The sequence below is a fragment of the Paramisgurnus dabryanus genome, chromosome 4 (genome assembly GCF_030506205.2).
Source record: "Paramisgurnus dabryanus chromosome 4, PD_genome_1.1, whole genome shotgun sequence".
NCBI lineage: Eukaryota > Metazoa > Chordata > Actinopteri > Cypriniformes > Cobitidae > Paramisgurnus > Paramisgurnus dabryanus.
Window position 1 is genome coordinate 294,632 of NC_133340.1, and position 16,462 is coordinate 311,093.

Genomic DNA, 16,462 nt, shown 5'->3' on the forward strand with positions numbered 1-16,462 from the left:
ACTGTGGTGGTGGTTGGAGCAACTGTGGTGGTTGTTGGAGCAGCAGTTGTGGTTGTTGGAGCAACAGTTGTCGTTGTTGGAGAAACAGTTGTGGTCGTTGGAGCAACAGCTGTGGTTGGGGCAACTGTTGTAGTCGTTGGAGCAGCAGTTGTGGTTGTTGGAGCAACAGTTGTGGTCGTTGGAGCAACTGTGGTGGTCGTTGGTTCAACAGTTGTGGTTGTTGGTGCAACAGTTGTGGTCGTTGGAGCAATAGTAGTGGTCGTTAGAGCAACAGATGTGCTCGTTGGAGCAACAGTTGTAGTCGTTGGAGCAACTGTGGTGGTGGTTGGAGCAACCGTGGTGGTTGATGGAGCAACAGTGGTTGTTGTTGGAGCAACAGTTGTGGTCGTTGGAGCAACAGTTGTGGTCATTGGAACAACTGTGGTGGTGGTTGGAGCAGCCGTGGTGGTTGTTGGAGCAACGTTTGTGGTCGTTGGAGCAGCAGTTGTAGTTGTTGGAGCAACAGTTGTGGTCGTTGGAGCAACAGTAGTGGTCATTAGAGCAACAGTTGTGGTCGTTGGAGCAACAGTTGTGGTCGTTGGTGCAACAGTTGTGGTCGTTGGAGCAGCAGTTGTGGTTGTTGGAGCAACAGTTGTGGTCGTTGGAGCAACAGTTGTAGTTGTTGGAGCAACAGTTGTGGTTGTTTGAGCAACTGTGGTGGTGGTTGGAGCAACTGTGGTGGTGGTTGGAGCAACTGTGGTGGTTGTTGGAGCAGCAGTTGTGGTTGTTGGAGCAACAGTTGTCGTTGTTGGAGAAACAGTTGTGGTCGTTGGAGCAACAGTTGTGGTTGGGGCAACTGTTGTAGTCGTTGGAGCAGCAGTTGTGGTTGTTGGAGCAACAGTTGTGGTCGTTGGAGCAACTGTGGTGGTCGTTGGTTCAACAGTTGTGGTTGTTGGTGCAACAGTTGTGGTCGTTGGAGCAACAGTTGTAGTCGTTGGAGCAACAGTTGTAGTCGTTGGAGCAACTGTGGTGGTGGTTGGAGCAACCGTGGTGGTTGATGGAGCAACAATGGTTGTTGTTGGAGCAACTGTGGTGGTTGGGGCAACTGTTGTGGTCGTTGGAGCAGCAGTTGTGGTTGTTGGAGCAACAGTTGTGGTTGTTTGAGCAACTGTGGTGGTGGTTGGAGCAACTGTGGTGGTGGTTGGAGCAACTGTGGTGGTTGTTGGAGCAGCAGTTGTGGTTGTTGGAGCAACAGTTGTCGTTGTTGGAGAAACAGTTGTGGTCGTTGGAGCAACAGTTGTGGTTGGGGCAACTGTTGTAGTCGTTGGAGCAGCAGTTGTGGTTGTTGGAGCAACAGTTGTGGTCGTTGGAGCAACTGTGGTGGTCGTTGGTTCAACAGTTGTGGTTGTTGGTGCAACAGTTGTGGTCGTTGGAGCAATAGTAGTGGTCGTAAGAGCAACAGTTGTGCTCGTTGGAGCAACAGTTGTAGTCGTTGGAGCAACTGTGGTGGTGGTTGGAGCAACCGTGGTGGTTGATGGAGCAACAGTGGTTGTTGTTGGAGCAACTGTGGTGGTTGGGGCAACTGTTGTGGTCGTTGGAGCAGCAGTTGTGGTTGTTGGAGCAACAGTTGTGGTCGTTGGAGCAACAGTTGTGGTCGTTGGAACAACTGTGGTGGTGGTTGGAGCAGCCGTGGTGGTTGTTGGAGCAACGTTTGTGGTCGTTGGAGCAGCAGTTGTAGTTGTTGGAGCAACAGTTGTGGTCGTTGGAGCAACAGTAGTGGTCGTTAGAGCAACAGTTGTGGTCGTTGGAGCAACAGTTGTGGTCGTTGGTGCAACAGTTGTGATCGTTGGAGCAGCAGTTGTGGTTGTTGGAGCAACAGTTGTGGTCGTTGGAGCAACAGTTGTAGTTGTTGGAGTAACAGTTGTGGTTGTTTGAGCAACTGTGGTGGTGGTTGGAGCAACTGTGGTGGTGGTTGGAGCAACTGTGGTGGTTGTTGGAGCAGCAGTTGTGGTTGTTGGAGCAACAGTTGTCGTTGTTGGAGAAACAGTTGTGGTCGTTGGAGCAACAGTTGTGGTTGGTGCAACTGTTGTAGTCGTTGGAGCAGCAGTTGTGGTTGTTGGAGCAACAGTTGTGGTCGTTGGAGCAACTGTGGTGGTCGTTGGTTCAACAGTTGTGGTTGTTGGTGCAACAGTTGTGGTCGTTGGAGCAACAGTTGTAGTCGTTGGAGCAACTGTGGTGGTGGTTGGAGCAACCGTGGTGGTTGATGGAGCAACAGTGGTTGTTGTTGGAGCAACTGTGGTGGTTGGGGCAACTGTTGTGGTCGTTGGAGCAGCAGTTGTGGTTGTTGGAGCAACAGTTGTCGTCGTTGGAGCAACAGTTGTGGTCGTTGGAACAACTGTGGTGGTGGTTGGAGCAGCCGTGGTGGTTGTTGGAGCAACGGTTGTGGTCGTTGGAGCAGCAGTTGTAGTTGTTGGAGCAACAGTTGTGGTCGTTGGAGCAACAGTAGTTGTCGTTAGAGCAACAGTTGTGGTCGTTGGAGCAACAATTGTGGTCGTTGGTGCAACAGTTGTGGTCGTTGGAGCAGCAGTTGTGGTTGTTGGAGCAACAGTTGTGGTCGTTGGAGCAACAGTTTTAGTTGTTGGAGCAACAGTTGTGGTTGTTTGAGCAACTGTGGTGGTGGTTGGAGCAACTGTGGTGGTGATTGGAGCAACTGTGGTGGTTGTTGGAGCAGCAGTTGTGGTTGTTGGAGCAACAGTTGTCGTTGTTGGAGAAACAGTTGTGGTCGTTGGAGCAACAGTTGTGGTTGGGGCAACTGTTGTAGTCGTTGGAGCAGCAGTTGTGGTTGTTGGAGCAACAGTTGTGGTCGTTGGAGCAACTGTGGTGGTCGTTGGTTCAACAGTTGTGGTTGTTGGAGCAATAGTAGTGGTCGTTAGAGCAACAGTTGTGCTCGTTGGAGCAACAGTTGTAGTCGTTGGAGCAACTGTGGTGGTGGTTGGAGCAACCGTGGTGGTTGATGGAGCAACAGTGGTTGTTGTTGGAGCAACTGTGGTGGTTGGGGCAACTGTTGTGGTCGTTGGAGCACCAGTTGTGGTTGATGGAGCAACAGTGGTTGTTGTTGGAGCAACTGTGGTGGTTGGGGCAACTGTTGTGGTCGTTGGAGCAGCAGTTGTGGTTGTTGGAGCAACAGTTGTGGTCGTTGGAGCAACAGTTGTGGTCGTTGGAACAACTGTGGTGGTGGTTGGAGCAGCCGTGGTGGTGGTTGGAGCAGCCGTGGTGGTTGTTGGAGCAACGGTTGTGGTCGTTGGAGCAGCAGTTGTAGTTGTTGGAGCAACAGTTGTGGTCGTTGGAGCAACAGTAGTGGTCGTTAGAGCAACAGTTGTGGTGGTTGGAGCAACCGTGGTGGTTGATGGAGCAACAGTGGTTGTTGTTGGAGCAACTGTGGTGGTTGGGGCAACTGTTGTGGTCGTTGGAGCAGCAGTTGTGGTTGTTGGAGCAACAGTTGTGGTCTTTGGAGCAACAGTTGTGGTCGTTGGAACAACTGTGGTGGTGGTTGGAGCAGCCGTGGTGGTTGTTGGAGCAACGGTTGTGGTCGTTGGAGCAGCAGTTGTAGTTGTTGGAGCAACAGTTGTGGTCGTTGGAGCAACAGTAGTTGTCGTTAGAGCAACAGTTGTGGTCGTTGGAGCAACAGTTGTGGTCGTTGGTGCAACAGTTGTGGTCGTTGGAGCAGCAGTTGTGGTTGTTGGAGCAACAGTTGTGGTCGTTGGAGCAACAGTTGTAGTTGTTGGAGCAACAGTTGTGGTTGTTTGAGCAACTGTGGTGGTGGTTGGAGCAACTGTGGTGGTGGTTGGAGCAACTGTGGTGGTTGTTGGAGCAGCAGTTGTAGTTGTTGGAGCAACAGTTGTGGTCGTTGGAGCAACAGTAGTTGTCGTTAGAGCAACAGTTGTGGTCGTTGGAGCAACAGTTGTGGTCGTTGGTGCAACAGTTGTGGTCGTTGGAGCAGCAGTTGTGGTTGTTGGAGCAACAGTTGTGGTCGTTGGAGCAACAGTTGTAGTTGTTGGAGCAACAGTTGTGGTTGTTTGAGCAACTGTGGTGGTGGTTGGAGCAACTGTGGTGGTGGTTGGAGCAACTGTGGTGGTTGTTGGAGCAGCAGTTGTGGTTGTTGGAGCAACAGTTGTCGTTGTTGGAGAAACAGTTGTGGTCGTTGGAGCAACTGTGGTGGTCGTTGGTTCAAAAGTTGTTGTTGTTGGAGCAATAGTAGTGGTCGTTAGAGCAACAGTTGTGCTCGTTGGAGCAACAGTTGTAGTTTTTGGAGCAACCGTGGTGGTTGATGGAGCAACAGTGGTTGTTGTTGGAGCAACTGTGGTGGTTGGGGCAACTGTTGTGGTCGTTGGAGCAGCAGTTGTGGTTGTTGGAGCAACAGTTGTCGTCGTTGGAGCAACAGTTGTGGTCGTTGGAACAACTGTGGTGGTGGTTGGAGCAGCCGTGGTGGTTGGGGCAACTGTTGTGGTCGTTGGAGCAGCAGTTGTGGTTGTTGGAGCAACAGTTGTGGTCGTTGGAGCAACAGTTGTGGTCGTTGGAACAACTGTGGTGGTGGTTGGAGCAGCCGTGGTGGTTGTTGGAGCAACGGTTGTGGTCGTTGGAGCAGCAGTTGTAGTTGTTGGAGCAACAGTTGTGGTCGTTGGAGCAACAGTAGTGGTCGTTAGAGCAACAGTTGTGGTGGTTGGAGCAACCGTGGTGGTTGATGGAGCAACAGTGGTTGTTGTTGGAGCAACTGTGGTGGTTGGGGCAACTGTTGTGGTCGTTGGAGCAGCAGTTGTGGTTGTTGGAGCAACAGTTGTGGTCGTTGGAGCAACAGTTGTGGTCGTTGGAGCAACAGTTGTGGTCGTTGGAACAACTGTGGTGGTGGTTGGAGCAGCCGTGGTGGTTGTTGGAGCAACGGTTGTGGTCGTTGGAGCAGCAGTTGTAGTTGTTGGAGCAACAGTTGTGGTCGTTGGAGCAACAGTAGTTGTCGTTAGAGCAACAGTTGTGGTCGTTGGAGCAACAGTTGTGGTCGTTGGTGCAACAGTTGTGGTCGTTGGAGCAGCAGTTGTGGTTGTTGGAGCAACAGTTGTGGTCGTTGGAGCAACAGTTGTAGTTGTTGGAGCAACAGTTGTGGTTGTTTGAGCAACTGTGGTGGTGGTTGGAGCAACTGTGGTGGTGGTTGGAGCAACTGTGGTGGTTGTTGGAGCAGCAGTTGTGGTTGTTGGAGCAACAGTTGTCGTTGTTGGAGAAACAGTTGTGGTCGTTGGAGCAACATTTGTGGTTGGTACAACTGTTGTAGTCGTTGGAGCAGCAGTTGTGGTTGTTGGAGCAATAGTAGTGGTCGTTAGAGCAACAGTTGTGCTCGTTGGAGCAACAGTTGTAGTCGTTGGAACAACTGTGGTGGTGGTTGGAGCAACCGTGGTGGTTGATGGAGCAACAGTGGTTGTTGTTGGAGCAACTGTGGTGGTTGGGGCAACTGTTGTGGTCGTTGGAGCAGCAGTTGTGGTTGATGGAGCAACTGTGGTGGTCGTTGGTTCAACAGTTGTGGTTGTTGGAGCAATAGTAGTGGTCGTTAGAGCAACAGTTGTGCTCGTTGGAGCAACAGTTGTAGTCGTTGGAACAACTGTGGTGGTGGTTGGAGCAACCGTGGTGGTTGATGGAGCAACAGTGGTTGTTGTTGGAGCAACTGTGGTGGTTGGGGCAACTGTTGTGGTCGTTGGAGCAGCAGTTGTGGTTGATGGAGCAACAGTGGTTGTTGTTGGAGCAACTGTGGTGGTTGGGGCAACTGTTGTGGTCGTTGGAGCAGCAGTTGTGGTTGTTGGAGCAACAGTTGTGGTCGTTGGAGCAACAGTTGTGGTCGTTGGAACAACTGTGGTGGTGGTTGGAGTAGCCGTGGTGGTTGTTGGAGCAACGGTTGTGGTCGTTGGAGCAGCAGTTGTAGTTGTTGGAGCAACAGTTGTGGTCGTTGGAGCAACAGTAGTGGTCGTTAGAGCAACAGTTGTGGTCGTTGGAGCAACAGTTGTGGTCGTTGGTGCAACAGTTGTGGTCGTTGGAGCAGCAGTTGTGGTTGTTGGAGCAACAGTTGTGGTCGTTGGAGCAACAGTTGTAGTTGTTGGAGCAACAGTTGTGGTTGTTTGAGCAACTGTGGTGGTGGTTGGAGCAACTGTGGTGGTGGTTGGAGCAACTGTGGTGGTTGTTGGAGCAGCAGTTGTGGTTGTTGGAGCAACAGTTGTCGTTGTTGGAGAAACAGTTGTGGTCGTTGGAGCAACAGTTGTGGTTGGGGCAACTGTTGTAGTCGTTGGAGCAGCAGTTGTGGTTGTTGGAGCAACAGTTGTGGTCGTTGGAGCAACTGTGGTGGTCGTTGGTTCAACAGTTGTGGTTGTTGGTGCAACAGTTGTGGTCGTTGGAGCAATAGTAGTGGTCGTTAGAGCAACAGTTGTGCTCGTTGGAGCAACAGTTGTAGTCGTTGGAGCAACTGTGGTGGTTGGGGCAACTGTTGTGGTCATTGGAGCAGCAGTTGTGGTTGTTGGAGCAACAGTTGTGGTCGTTGGAGCAACAGTTGTGGTCGTTGGAACAACTGTGGTGGTGGTTGGAGCAGCCGTGGTGGTTGTTGGAGCAACGGTTGTGGTCGTTGGTGCAACAGTTGTGGTCGTTGGAGCAATAGTAGTGGTCGTTAGAGCAACAGTTGTGCTCGTTGGAGCAACAGTGGTTGTTGTTGGAGCAACTGTGGTGGTTGGGGCAACTGTTGTGGTCATTGGAGCAGCAGTTGTGGTTGTTGGAGCAACAGTTGTGGTCGTTGGAGCAACAGTTGTGGTCGTTGGAACAACTGTGGTGGTGGTTGGAGCAGCCGTGGTGGTTGTTGGAGCAACGGTTGTGGTCGTTGGAGCAGCAGTTGTAGTTGTTGGAGCAACAGTTGTGGTCGTTGGAGGAACAGTAGTGGTCGTTAGAGTAACAGTTGTGGTCGTTGGAGCAACAGTTGTGGTCGTTGGTGCAACAGTTGTGGTCGTTGGAGCAGCAGTTGTGGTTGTTGGAGCAACAGTTGTGGTCGTTGGAGCAACAGTTGTAGTTGTTGGAGCAACAGTTGTGGTTGTTTGAGCAACTGTGGTGGTGGTTGGAGCAACTGTGGTGGTGGTTGGAGCAACTGTGGTGGTTGTTGGAGCAGCAGTTGTGGTTGTTGGAGCAACAGTTGTCGTTGTTGGAGAAACAGTTGTGGTCGTTGGAGCAACAGTTGTGGTTGGGGCAACTGTTGTAGTCGTTGGAGCAGCAGTTGTGGTTGTTGGAGCAACAGTTGTGGTCGTTGGAGCAACTGTGGTGGTCGTTGGTTCAACAGTTGTGGTTGTTGGTGCAACAGTTGTGGTCGTTGGAGCAACAGTTGTAGTCGTTGGAGCAGCAGTTGTGGTCGTTGGAGCAACAGTTGTAGTTGTTGGAGCAACAGTTGTGGTTGTTTGAGCAACTGTGGTGGTGGTTGGAGCAACTGTGGTGGTGGTTGGAGCAACTGTGGTGGTTGTTGGAGCAGCAGTTGTGGTTGTTGGAGCAACAGTTGTCGTTGTTGGAGAAACAGTTGTAGTCGTTGGAGCAGCAGTTGTGGTTGTTGGAGCAACAGTTGTGGTCGTTGGAGCAACTGTGGTGGTCGTTGGTTCAACAGTTGTGGTTGTTGGTGCAACAGTTGTGGTCGTTGGAGCAATAGTAGTGGTCGTTAGAGCAACAGTTGTGCTCGTTGGAGCAACAGTTGTAGTCGTTGGAGCAACTGTGGTGGTGGATGGAGCAACCGTGGTAGTTGATGGAGCAACAGTGGTTGTTGTTGGAGCAACTGTGGTGGTTGGGGCAACTGTTGTGGTCATTGGAGCAGCAGTTGTGGTTGTTGGAGCAACAGTTGTGGTCGTTGGAGCAACAGTTGTGGTCGTTGGAACAACTGTGGTGGTGGTTGGAGGAGCCGTGGTGGTTGTTGGAGCAACGGTTGTGGTCGTTGGAGCAGCAGTTGTAGTTGTTGGAGCAACCGTTGTGGTCGTTGGAGCAACAGTAGTGGTCGTTAGAGTAACAGTTGTGGTCGTTGAAGCAACAGTTGTGGTCGTTGGTGCAACAGTTGTGGTCGTTGGAGCAGCAGTTGTGGTTGTTGGAGCAACAGTTGTGGTCGTTGGAGCAACAGTTGTAGTTGTTGGAGCAACAGTTGTGGTTGTTTGAGCAACTGTGGTGGTGGTTGGAGCAACTGTGGTGGTGGTTGGAGCAACTGTGGTGGTTGTTGGAGCAGCAGTTGTGGTTGTTGGAGCAACAGTTGCCGTTGTTGGAGAAACAGTTGTGGTCGTTGGAGCAACAGTTGTGGTTGGGGCAACTGTTGTAGTCGTTGGAGCAGCAGTTGTGGTTGTTGGAGCAACAGTTGTGGTCGTTGGAGCAACTGTGGTGGTCGTTGGTTCAACAGTTGTGGTTGTTGGTGCAACAGTTGTGGTCGTTGGAGCAACAGTTGTAGTCGTTGGAGCAACTGTGGTGGTGGTTGGAGCAACCGTGGTGGTTGATGGAGCAACAGTGGTTGTTGTTGGAGCAACTGTGGTGGTTGGGGCAACTGTTGTGGTTGTTGGAGCAACAGTTGTGGTCGTTGGAGCAACAGTTGTGGTCGTTGGAACAACTGTGGTGGTGGTTGGAGCAGCCGTGGTGGTTGTTGGGGCAACTGTTGTGGTCGTTGGAGCAACAGTTGTGGTCGTTGGAGCAACAGTTGTGGTCGTTGGAGCAACAGTAGTGGTCGTTAGAGCAACAGTTGTGGTCGTTGGAGCAACAGTTGTGGTCGTTGGTGCAACAGTTGTGGTCGTTGGAGCAGCAGTTGTGGTTGTTGGAGCAACAGTTGTGGTCGTTGGAGCAACAGTTGTAGTTGTTGGAGCAACAGTTGTGGTTGTTTGATCAACTGTGGTGGTGGTTGGAGCAACTGTGGTGGTGGTTGGAGCAACTGTGGTGGTTGTTGGAGCAGCAGTTGTGGTTGTTGGAACAACAGTTGTCGTTGTTGGAGCAACAGTTGTGGTCGTTGGAACAACTGTGGTGGTGGTTGGAGCAACCGTGGTGGTTGTTGGAGCAACAGTTGTCGTAGCAACTGTGGTGGTTGGGGCAACTGTTGTGGTTGTTGGAGCAACAGTTGTGGTCGTTGGAGCAACAGTTGTGGTCGTTGGAACAACTGTGGTGGTGGTTGGAGCAGCCGGGGTGGTTGTTGGAGCAACAGTTGTCGTCGTTGAAGCAACTGTGGTGGTTGGGGCAGCTGTGGTGGTGGTTGGAGCAGCCGTGGTGGTTGTTGGAGCAACGGTTGTGGTCGTTGGAGCAGCAGTTGTAGTTGTTGGAGCAACAGTTGTGGTCGTTGGAGCAACTGTGGTGGTCGTTGGTGCAACTGTTGTGGTCATTTGTGCAACAGTTGTGGTCGTTGGAGCAACAGTTGTGGTTGGGGCAACTGTTGTAGTCGTTGGAGCAGCAGTTGTGGTTGTTAAAGCAACAGTTGTGGTCGTTGGAGCAACTGTGGTGGTCGTTGGTGCAACAGTTGTGGTCGTTGGTGCAACAGTTGTGGTCGTTGGAGCAACAGTAGTGGTCGTTAGAGCAACAGTTGTGGTCGTTGGAGCAACAGTTGTAGTTGTTGGAGCAACTGTGGTGGTGGTAGGAGCAACCGTGGTGGTTGTTGGAGCAACAGTTGTCGTTGTTGGAGCAACTGTGGTGGTTGGGGCAACTGTTGTGGTCGTTGGAGCAGCAGTTGTGGTTGTTGGAGCGACAGTTGTGGTCGTTGGAGCAACAGTTGTGGTCGTTGGAACAACTGTGGTGGTGGTTGGAGCAGCCGTGGTGGTTGTTGGAGCAACGGTGGTGGTCGTTGGAGCAACGGTGGTGGTCGTTGGAGCAGCAGTTGTAGTTGTTGGAGCAACAGTTGTGGTTGTTTGAGCAACTGTGGTGGTGGTTGGAGCAACTGTGGTGGTGGTTGAAGCAACTGTGGTGGTGGTTGGAGCAGCAGTTGTGGTTGTTGAAGCAACAGTTGTCGTTGTTGGAGCAACAGTTGTGGTCGTTGGAGCAACTGTGGTGGTGGTTGGAGCAACCGTGGTGGTTGTTGGAGCAACAGTTGTCGTAGCAACTGTGGTGGTTGGGGCAACTGTTGTGGTTGTTGGAGCAACAGTTGTGGTCGTTGGAGCAACAGTTGTGGTCGTTGGAACAACTGTGGTGGTGGTTGGAGCAGCCGTGGTGGTTGTTGGAGCAACAGTTGTCGTCGTTGAAGCGACTGTGGTGGTTGGAGCAACTGTGGTGGTTGGAGCAACGGTTGTAGTCGTTGGAGCAGCAGTTGTAGTTGTTGGAGCAACAGTTGTGGTTGTTTGAGCAACTGTGGTGGTGGTTGGAGAAACTGTGGTGGTGGTTGGAGCAGCAGTTGTGGTTGTTGGAGCAACAGTTGTGATCATTGGAGCAACAGTTGTGGTCGTTGGAGCAACAGTTGTGGTCGTTGGAACAACCGTGGTGGTTGTTGGAGCAGCCGTGGTGGTTGTTGGAGCAACAGTTGTCGTCGTTGGAGCAACTGTGGTGGTTGGGGCAACTGTGGTGGTCGTTGGAGCAACAGTTGTCGTTGTTGGAGGAACTGTTGTGGTCATTGGTGCTACAGTTGTGGTCGTTGGAGCAACAGTTGTGGTTGTTAGAGCAACTGTGCTGGTTGGGGCAACAGTCGTTGGAGCAGCAGTTGTGGTTGTTGGAGCAACAGTTGTGGTCGTTGGAGCAACTGTGGTGGTCGTTGGTGCAACAGTTGTGGTCGTTTGTGCAACAGGTATGGTCGTTGGAGCAACAGTTGTGGTTGGGGCAACTGTTGTAGTCGTTGGAGCAGCAGTTGTTGTTGTTGGAGCAACAGTTGTGGTCGTTGGAGCAACTGTGGTGGTCGTTGGTGCAACAGTTGTGGTTGTTGGTGCAACAGTTGTGGTCGTTGGAGCAACAGTAGTGGTCGTTAGAGCAACAGTTGTGGTCGTTGGAGCAACAGTTGTGGTCGTTGGAGCAACTGTGGTCGTGGTTGGAGCAACCGTGGTGGTTGTTGGAGCAACAGTGATCGTTGTTGGAGCAACTGTGGTGGTTGGGGCAACTGTTGTGGTCGTTGGAGCAGCAGTTGTGGTTGTTGGAGCAACAGTTGTGGTCGTTGGAGCAACAGTTGTGGTCGTTGGAACAACTGTGGTGGTGGTTGGAGCAGCCGTGGTGGTTGTTGGAGCAACGGTTGTGGTCGTTGGAGCAGCAGTTGTAGTTGTTGGAGCAACAGTTGTGGTTGTTTGAGCAACTGTGGTGGTGGTTGGAGCAACAGTTGTGGTCGTTGGAGCAACTGTGGTGGTGGTTGGAGCAACCGTGGTGGTTGTTGGAGCAACAGTTGTCGTTGTTGGAGCAACTGTGGTGGTTGGGGCAACTGTTGTGGTCGTTGGAGCAGCAGTTGTGGTTGTAGGAGCAACAGTTGTGGTCGTTGGAGCAACAGTTGTGGTCGTTGGAACAACTGTGGTGGTGGTTGGAGCAGCCGTGGTGGTTTTTGGAGCAACAGTTGTCGTCGTTGGAGCAACTGTGGTGGTTGGGGCAACTGTGGTGGTCGTTGGAGCAATAGTTGTGGTTGTTGGAGGAACTGTTGTGGTCATTGGTGCTACAGTTGTGGTCGTTGGAGCAACAGTTGTGGTTGTGAGAGCAAGTGTGGTGGTTGGGGAAACTGTTGTGGTCGTTGGTGCAACAGTTGTGGTCGTTGGAGCAACAGTTGTGGTTGGGGCAACTGTTGTAGTCCTTGGAGCAGCAGTTGTGGTTGTGAGAGCAAGTGTGGTGGTTGGGGCAACTGTTGTGGTTGTTGGTGCAACAGTTGTGGTCGTTGGAGCAACAGTTGTGGTTGGGGCAACTGTTGTAGTCCTTGGAGCAGCAGTTGTGGTTGTTGGAGCAACTGTGGTGGTTGTTAGTGCAACAGTTGTGGTCGTTGGTGCAACAGTTGTGGTCGTTGGAGCAACAGTTGTGGTCGTTGGAGCAACTGTGGTGGTCGTTGGTGTAACAGTTGTGGGTGTTGGAGCAACAGTTGTGGTCGTTGGAGCAACAGTTGTGGTTGTTGGAACAACTGTGGTGGTGGTTGGAGCAACCGTGGTGGTTGTTGGAGCAACAGTTGTCGTTGTTGGAGCAACTGTGGTGGTTGGGGCAACTGTTGTGGTCGTTGGAGAAGCAGTTGTGGTTGTTTGAGCAACTGTGGTGGTGGTTGGAGCAACTGTGGTGGTGGTTGGAGCAACAGTTGTGGTTGTTGGAGCAACAGTTGTCGTCGTTGGAGCAACTGTGGTTGTTGGGGCAACTGTTGTGGTCGTTGGAGTAGCAGTTGTGGTTGTTGGAGCAACTGTGGTGGTTGGGGCAACAGTTGTGGTCGTTAGAGCAGCAGTTGTGGTTGTTGGAGCAACAGTTGTGGTTGTTGGAGCAACAGTTGTGGTTGTTTGAGCAACTGTGGTGGTGGTTGGAGCATCTGTGGTGGTGGTTGGATCAACTGTTGTGGTTGTTGGAGCAACAGTTGTGGTTGTTGAAGCATCAGTTCCTCCACACAATGTCCACCATATACATACTATTAAATAAAATAAAAACATTTGTATAAGATGTTATTTAAGAGTGTTTATCTAAAAATAAATATTTAATTGATATTATCTATTTTATGAAAAATAATTTCAATCATCAATATTTAATGTCATATTATATTATTTACATACATATTATTTAAGTTCATTTTATACATATTGTATATATACAAAGAAACAAAATGTAAAAAGATTCACTTACATATGGTGAGGAAAGTTTTTCTTTTGCCATTATACTTTGAAATAAAGGACCTGCTAAAATTAAAAAAATATAATTTGTAAAATGCATAGTATTGTAGTTACATTTGAGGAGTGAAAGAAAGTGAAAAATAGATACAGGCGAAAAAAAGGAAAAAGATTTCAGTGATTTGAGTGAGACTTTCTTTGACTGACAATTTACATTTTCAATTGTGAGCAACCTATTTAAAAAAATGTGATCCTTGGTATATTCTGAGAGGGAATTAATAATGGCTTGAGTACCCAACCGCTCGAAAGTGACATCAACGAGCGTTTATAAAAATGATGATTATGTAGGTTACTTTTTTGCTAGTTGGTTATTTTGACGTCTTACTGGTTAGCTTTACAAGTCTATATTGTCTTTAGTCAATATTTTGTGAGTTTGGTTGTATTGTGTATGTGATACTGCACAGTCTAAATGGCATTTGCTATCACAGTACCCCAAGATTTATTGGAAAGCATGCAGAGAAATTTGCTGCCAGTCTGCTCTGTTTTCATGTACTCTCATGTTTTTTTTTCAAATGTGCTTGTCAGCGGAAAACATTTAGGCCTGTTTAAACATCTTTTATAAACTTGCTTTAGGAAAAGACGTTACTGGTGTGTATCTATTTTAAGATTTGTAAGTAATTTTTCAGTTGAGATACCTAAAACGTTTTAGTTTAGGACTTGCCTTTTCTCTGAAACTGCGGGGTTAATATATGCACTATTTGTTCGATAAAGTTCAACATCACCTGCTCTTAAAGCTGAGTCCCGCTCTCTCAACCAAAGCTTAATGTCCTGTGTCATCCATGGCTTATTACTAGGATAACATCTGATGATTTTCTCAACAGTAACATTGTCGATGCAGAATTGCAGGTATGACAGGACAGTAGAGGTGTCATTTATACTCAATTTATATGCAAATAAATTCCACTGAGTACAATCAAAAAAGTCCAGGAGTTGAGTAGACGCCCCTTGTGGCCAAGTTCTTATGGTTCTCAAAGAAGGCTTGGTTCTTTTGATGAGAGATGTATTATGTAGACGTGAGACAGAGGGATAAATGGTCAGACTGATCCAGGTGAAGGAGAGTAGTGACTGTTTACTAATCCTTTATGTAAGCAATAAGGTACCAGGGGCTGTGCTGTATTGTGAAGTTATTCAAGATACAGCACTTGCCTCGAGTACCTTATTGCTTTTATAAAACGGTTACAACACAATATTAAAGTAAAAAAAATATATTAGTGCAACTTTCATGAAGTTAAATCAATAAAAGCATTCCTTCCCCTGGAAAAAATAGTCCCTGACCATGAACAACAACGTTCCAATTTGTAATTTGCATGAAAGCTCAAATAAAAACAACAAACCGTTCTCAAACTGATACGTGTGGTTGCTAAGGGTGTTGCTAAGGGCGCAGTGATAAATAGAACCGTTGAGTGAAGCGGTCATAGCCGTGTTTTATCATAAATAAAGCTAAACAGCTATTGTGAAAAAAGTGAGATGGTTTACCTTATCCTGGATAGCAAAAAAAAAAAAAACTGGATTTCCAAATCTGGATCATTTTGATCCAGATTAAACTTTACCATAAAGTAACCATGACTGTGCTCGAGTAATTTTAAGTTATGTCTGTATTTAATCCAATTTTATTTAATTAGGAACACATTTATACATTATTTTTTATTATTATATTGTGAAGGTATTGGTATTTTAAAAAAAAACATAGCCTTATTTTTAGCGAAAGTTTTAGCTTTGTTTTAATAAAAAAATGACTTGATGATTTAAATGCTGTAGGGCGGTGATTTTCAAATTGTGGGCCAGCAGATGGCGCCAGGAGGGCCACTGTTTTATGTGTGAATTTACCATGGATCCTTAGTAATCGGACTTAATTAAAATTCCAAGTTTAAGATTGTTTTGTCTCTTTTTCTTTGGGCTGCACCAGAAAATAACTGTCGTACAAATAACTTTTCAGGTCAAAGCATTATAAATAAAAATCATAGTCATGGAGCATTTCCTGTCAAAACATCAGCCAATCATATTCTTGTTTATTTTTATTCCAGAGTGATTATTGATATTAATTGAGGTTTTGTTTATTTTCATTGTTGTCCAAATGTTTCTATAAAAACCATTCAACATCCGAAGAACCATTCTGTTTATTAAAAAGATTCATTGTGTCAAAAAAAGATTTTCAGATTATATAAATGTAAGAAATAAATGGTTCTTTAAAGAACCTTTGACTAAATGGTTTTTTTGAGGAAATAAAAAAGTTGGCATTCTATGGCATTACTGTAAAGAACCTTTCAACCTTTTTTAATATTTAAAAAGGGGATTGCTACCTTAAAATACAACTGTATGATTTATGTAATATGTATGCTATGTTTTGTGTTTAAAGGCTGCGTAGTTTATTAAGCATTTCAAAATATAAAGTTTGACTTAGGACATCTAGTATTAGTGGTTTTGTGGATCATTCAACAAACTGAGTGCAAATTGCATTATTGTAGTTAGGAGCAAGTTGCTTTCGCATATAAAGTTTCATCTGTATCTTTATCACATTACCTGCATAAAAAACTAACCCTTGGCTATGTGTACTGTGTTATACTTGATGAGACTAGTTTAATTGCAGTTATGTATTGGTGTTCTCTAATTTTCTCTAATTGCTTCTATTGTTCACCTCATTTGTAAGTCGCTTTGGACAAAAGCGTCTGCTAAATGAGTTAAAGCCAGTTTTCTTTAAAATAGCTTATCTGAGCGGTGTATAAGCAGGTATAAAACAATAATGCGCTCATAGATGTGCGTTCGCATTTTTAAAGAGACACCAGCTTAAAAATAGACTTCAAGCATTATCTTTACTAAAATAAAAATACTTGAGGGACCCCCTAAGTATATTTTTTTACTTCTTATAGGGGGTTCTAATGCCTTATGAGGGTTCCCGGATCCCCCAAGCCCCCCCCAAACCCCCTCAATTCAGTCTAAACATATTCAACCAACAGATCAATTCATAAATATCTAAGCAGTATCTCTTTTAAAAAAAATAAAATTAAGAATGCAAAGATTGTAATGTAGCATTAGGCTACAATAAGTAGGAGTTAAGTCACATTTCATATCTCTAGAAGCAAAAAATTTTATCAATTTGGGTATGGCTTGTGATCATCATTTTAATTTATTTGACAGAAAACAACGCTCTCTTCTGTGTGGTTGTTTAAAATTCCATCAACTTAATAACTACCCAAATGTTTCATTACATGTATAAACTAAATAAAAAAATACGATCATCAAAGGCGACAGGACAAACAGAAGGATTTTTAAGATGTTTTAAATGATTATTTTTCAGCCCTAAATGTTATACATTATTAAATTATCTTAAATAAATAAATAACAACTTTTAATGTAAAGATTAAAGATAAGACTTTAATCAACAAATAAGATTTGATCTATCCTACCTTTTATTGCTGTACAAATTCATAACCATGCGGACTAATAGGTGTAATTGTCCTTGCAGAGCGTCCCGTGATTTGTCCTCTTTGAGGTAAATTGTCAAACTAGGGAGAACATTTTTTAGATGATGTTTTAAACGTTGACGTTTGTAAGGTGTGGTAATTTGGTGACTGATTGCTTTAGCGCGCATACCAAAAGAGACTGACACAGTGTTATTCTTTTTTCCTGTCAACAATACAGGGTGTATATCCAAACAATGTGTA

General features: G+C 47.1%; 1 protein-coding gene across 1 annotated transcript; it reads right to left on the reverse strand.

Annotated features, from left to right (window-relative positions):
- Positions 1-7,696: 7,696 nt before the first annotated feature.
- On the reverse strand, positions 7,697-16,284 carry LOC135786275 (uncharacterized). The gene is made up of 4 exons (XM_073814445.1): positions 16,205-16,284; positions 12,757-12,809; positions 11,790-12,544; positions 7,697-7,810 (listed from the first exon to the last, which is right to left on the reverse strand). Exons 1-4 carry the CDS (start codon positions 16,231-16,233, stop codon positions 7,697-7,699), a joined length of 951 nt encoding a protein of 316 aa, XP_073670546.1. The 5' UTR covers positions 16,234-16,284.
- Positions 16,285-16,462: the final 178 nt, after the last annotated feature.

Excerpts from the sequence above, each read along its gene's own strand:
- LOC135786275 (XM_073814445.1), bottom strand. The coding sequence starts at position 16,233 with ATGGTTATGAATTTGTACAGCAATAAAAG. Across the intron at positions 12,810-16,204 it reads AATTTGTACAGCAATAAAAG|CAGGTCCTTTATTTCAAAGT; the intron begins GTAGGATAGATC and ends TTTTAATTTTAG. Across the intron at positions 12,545-12,756 it reads AAAAACTTTCCTCACCATAT|TATGTATATGGTGGACATTG; the intron begins GTAAGTGAATCT and ends TTTATTTAATAG.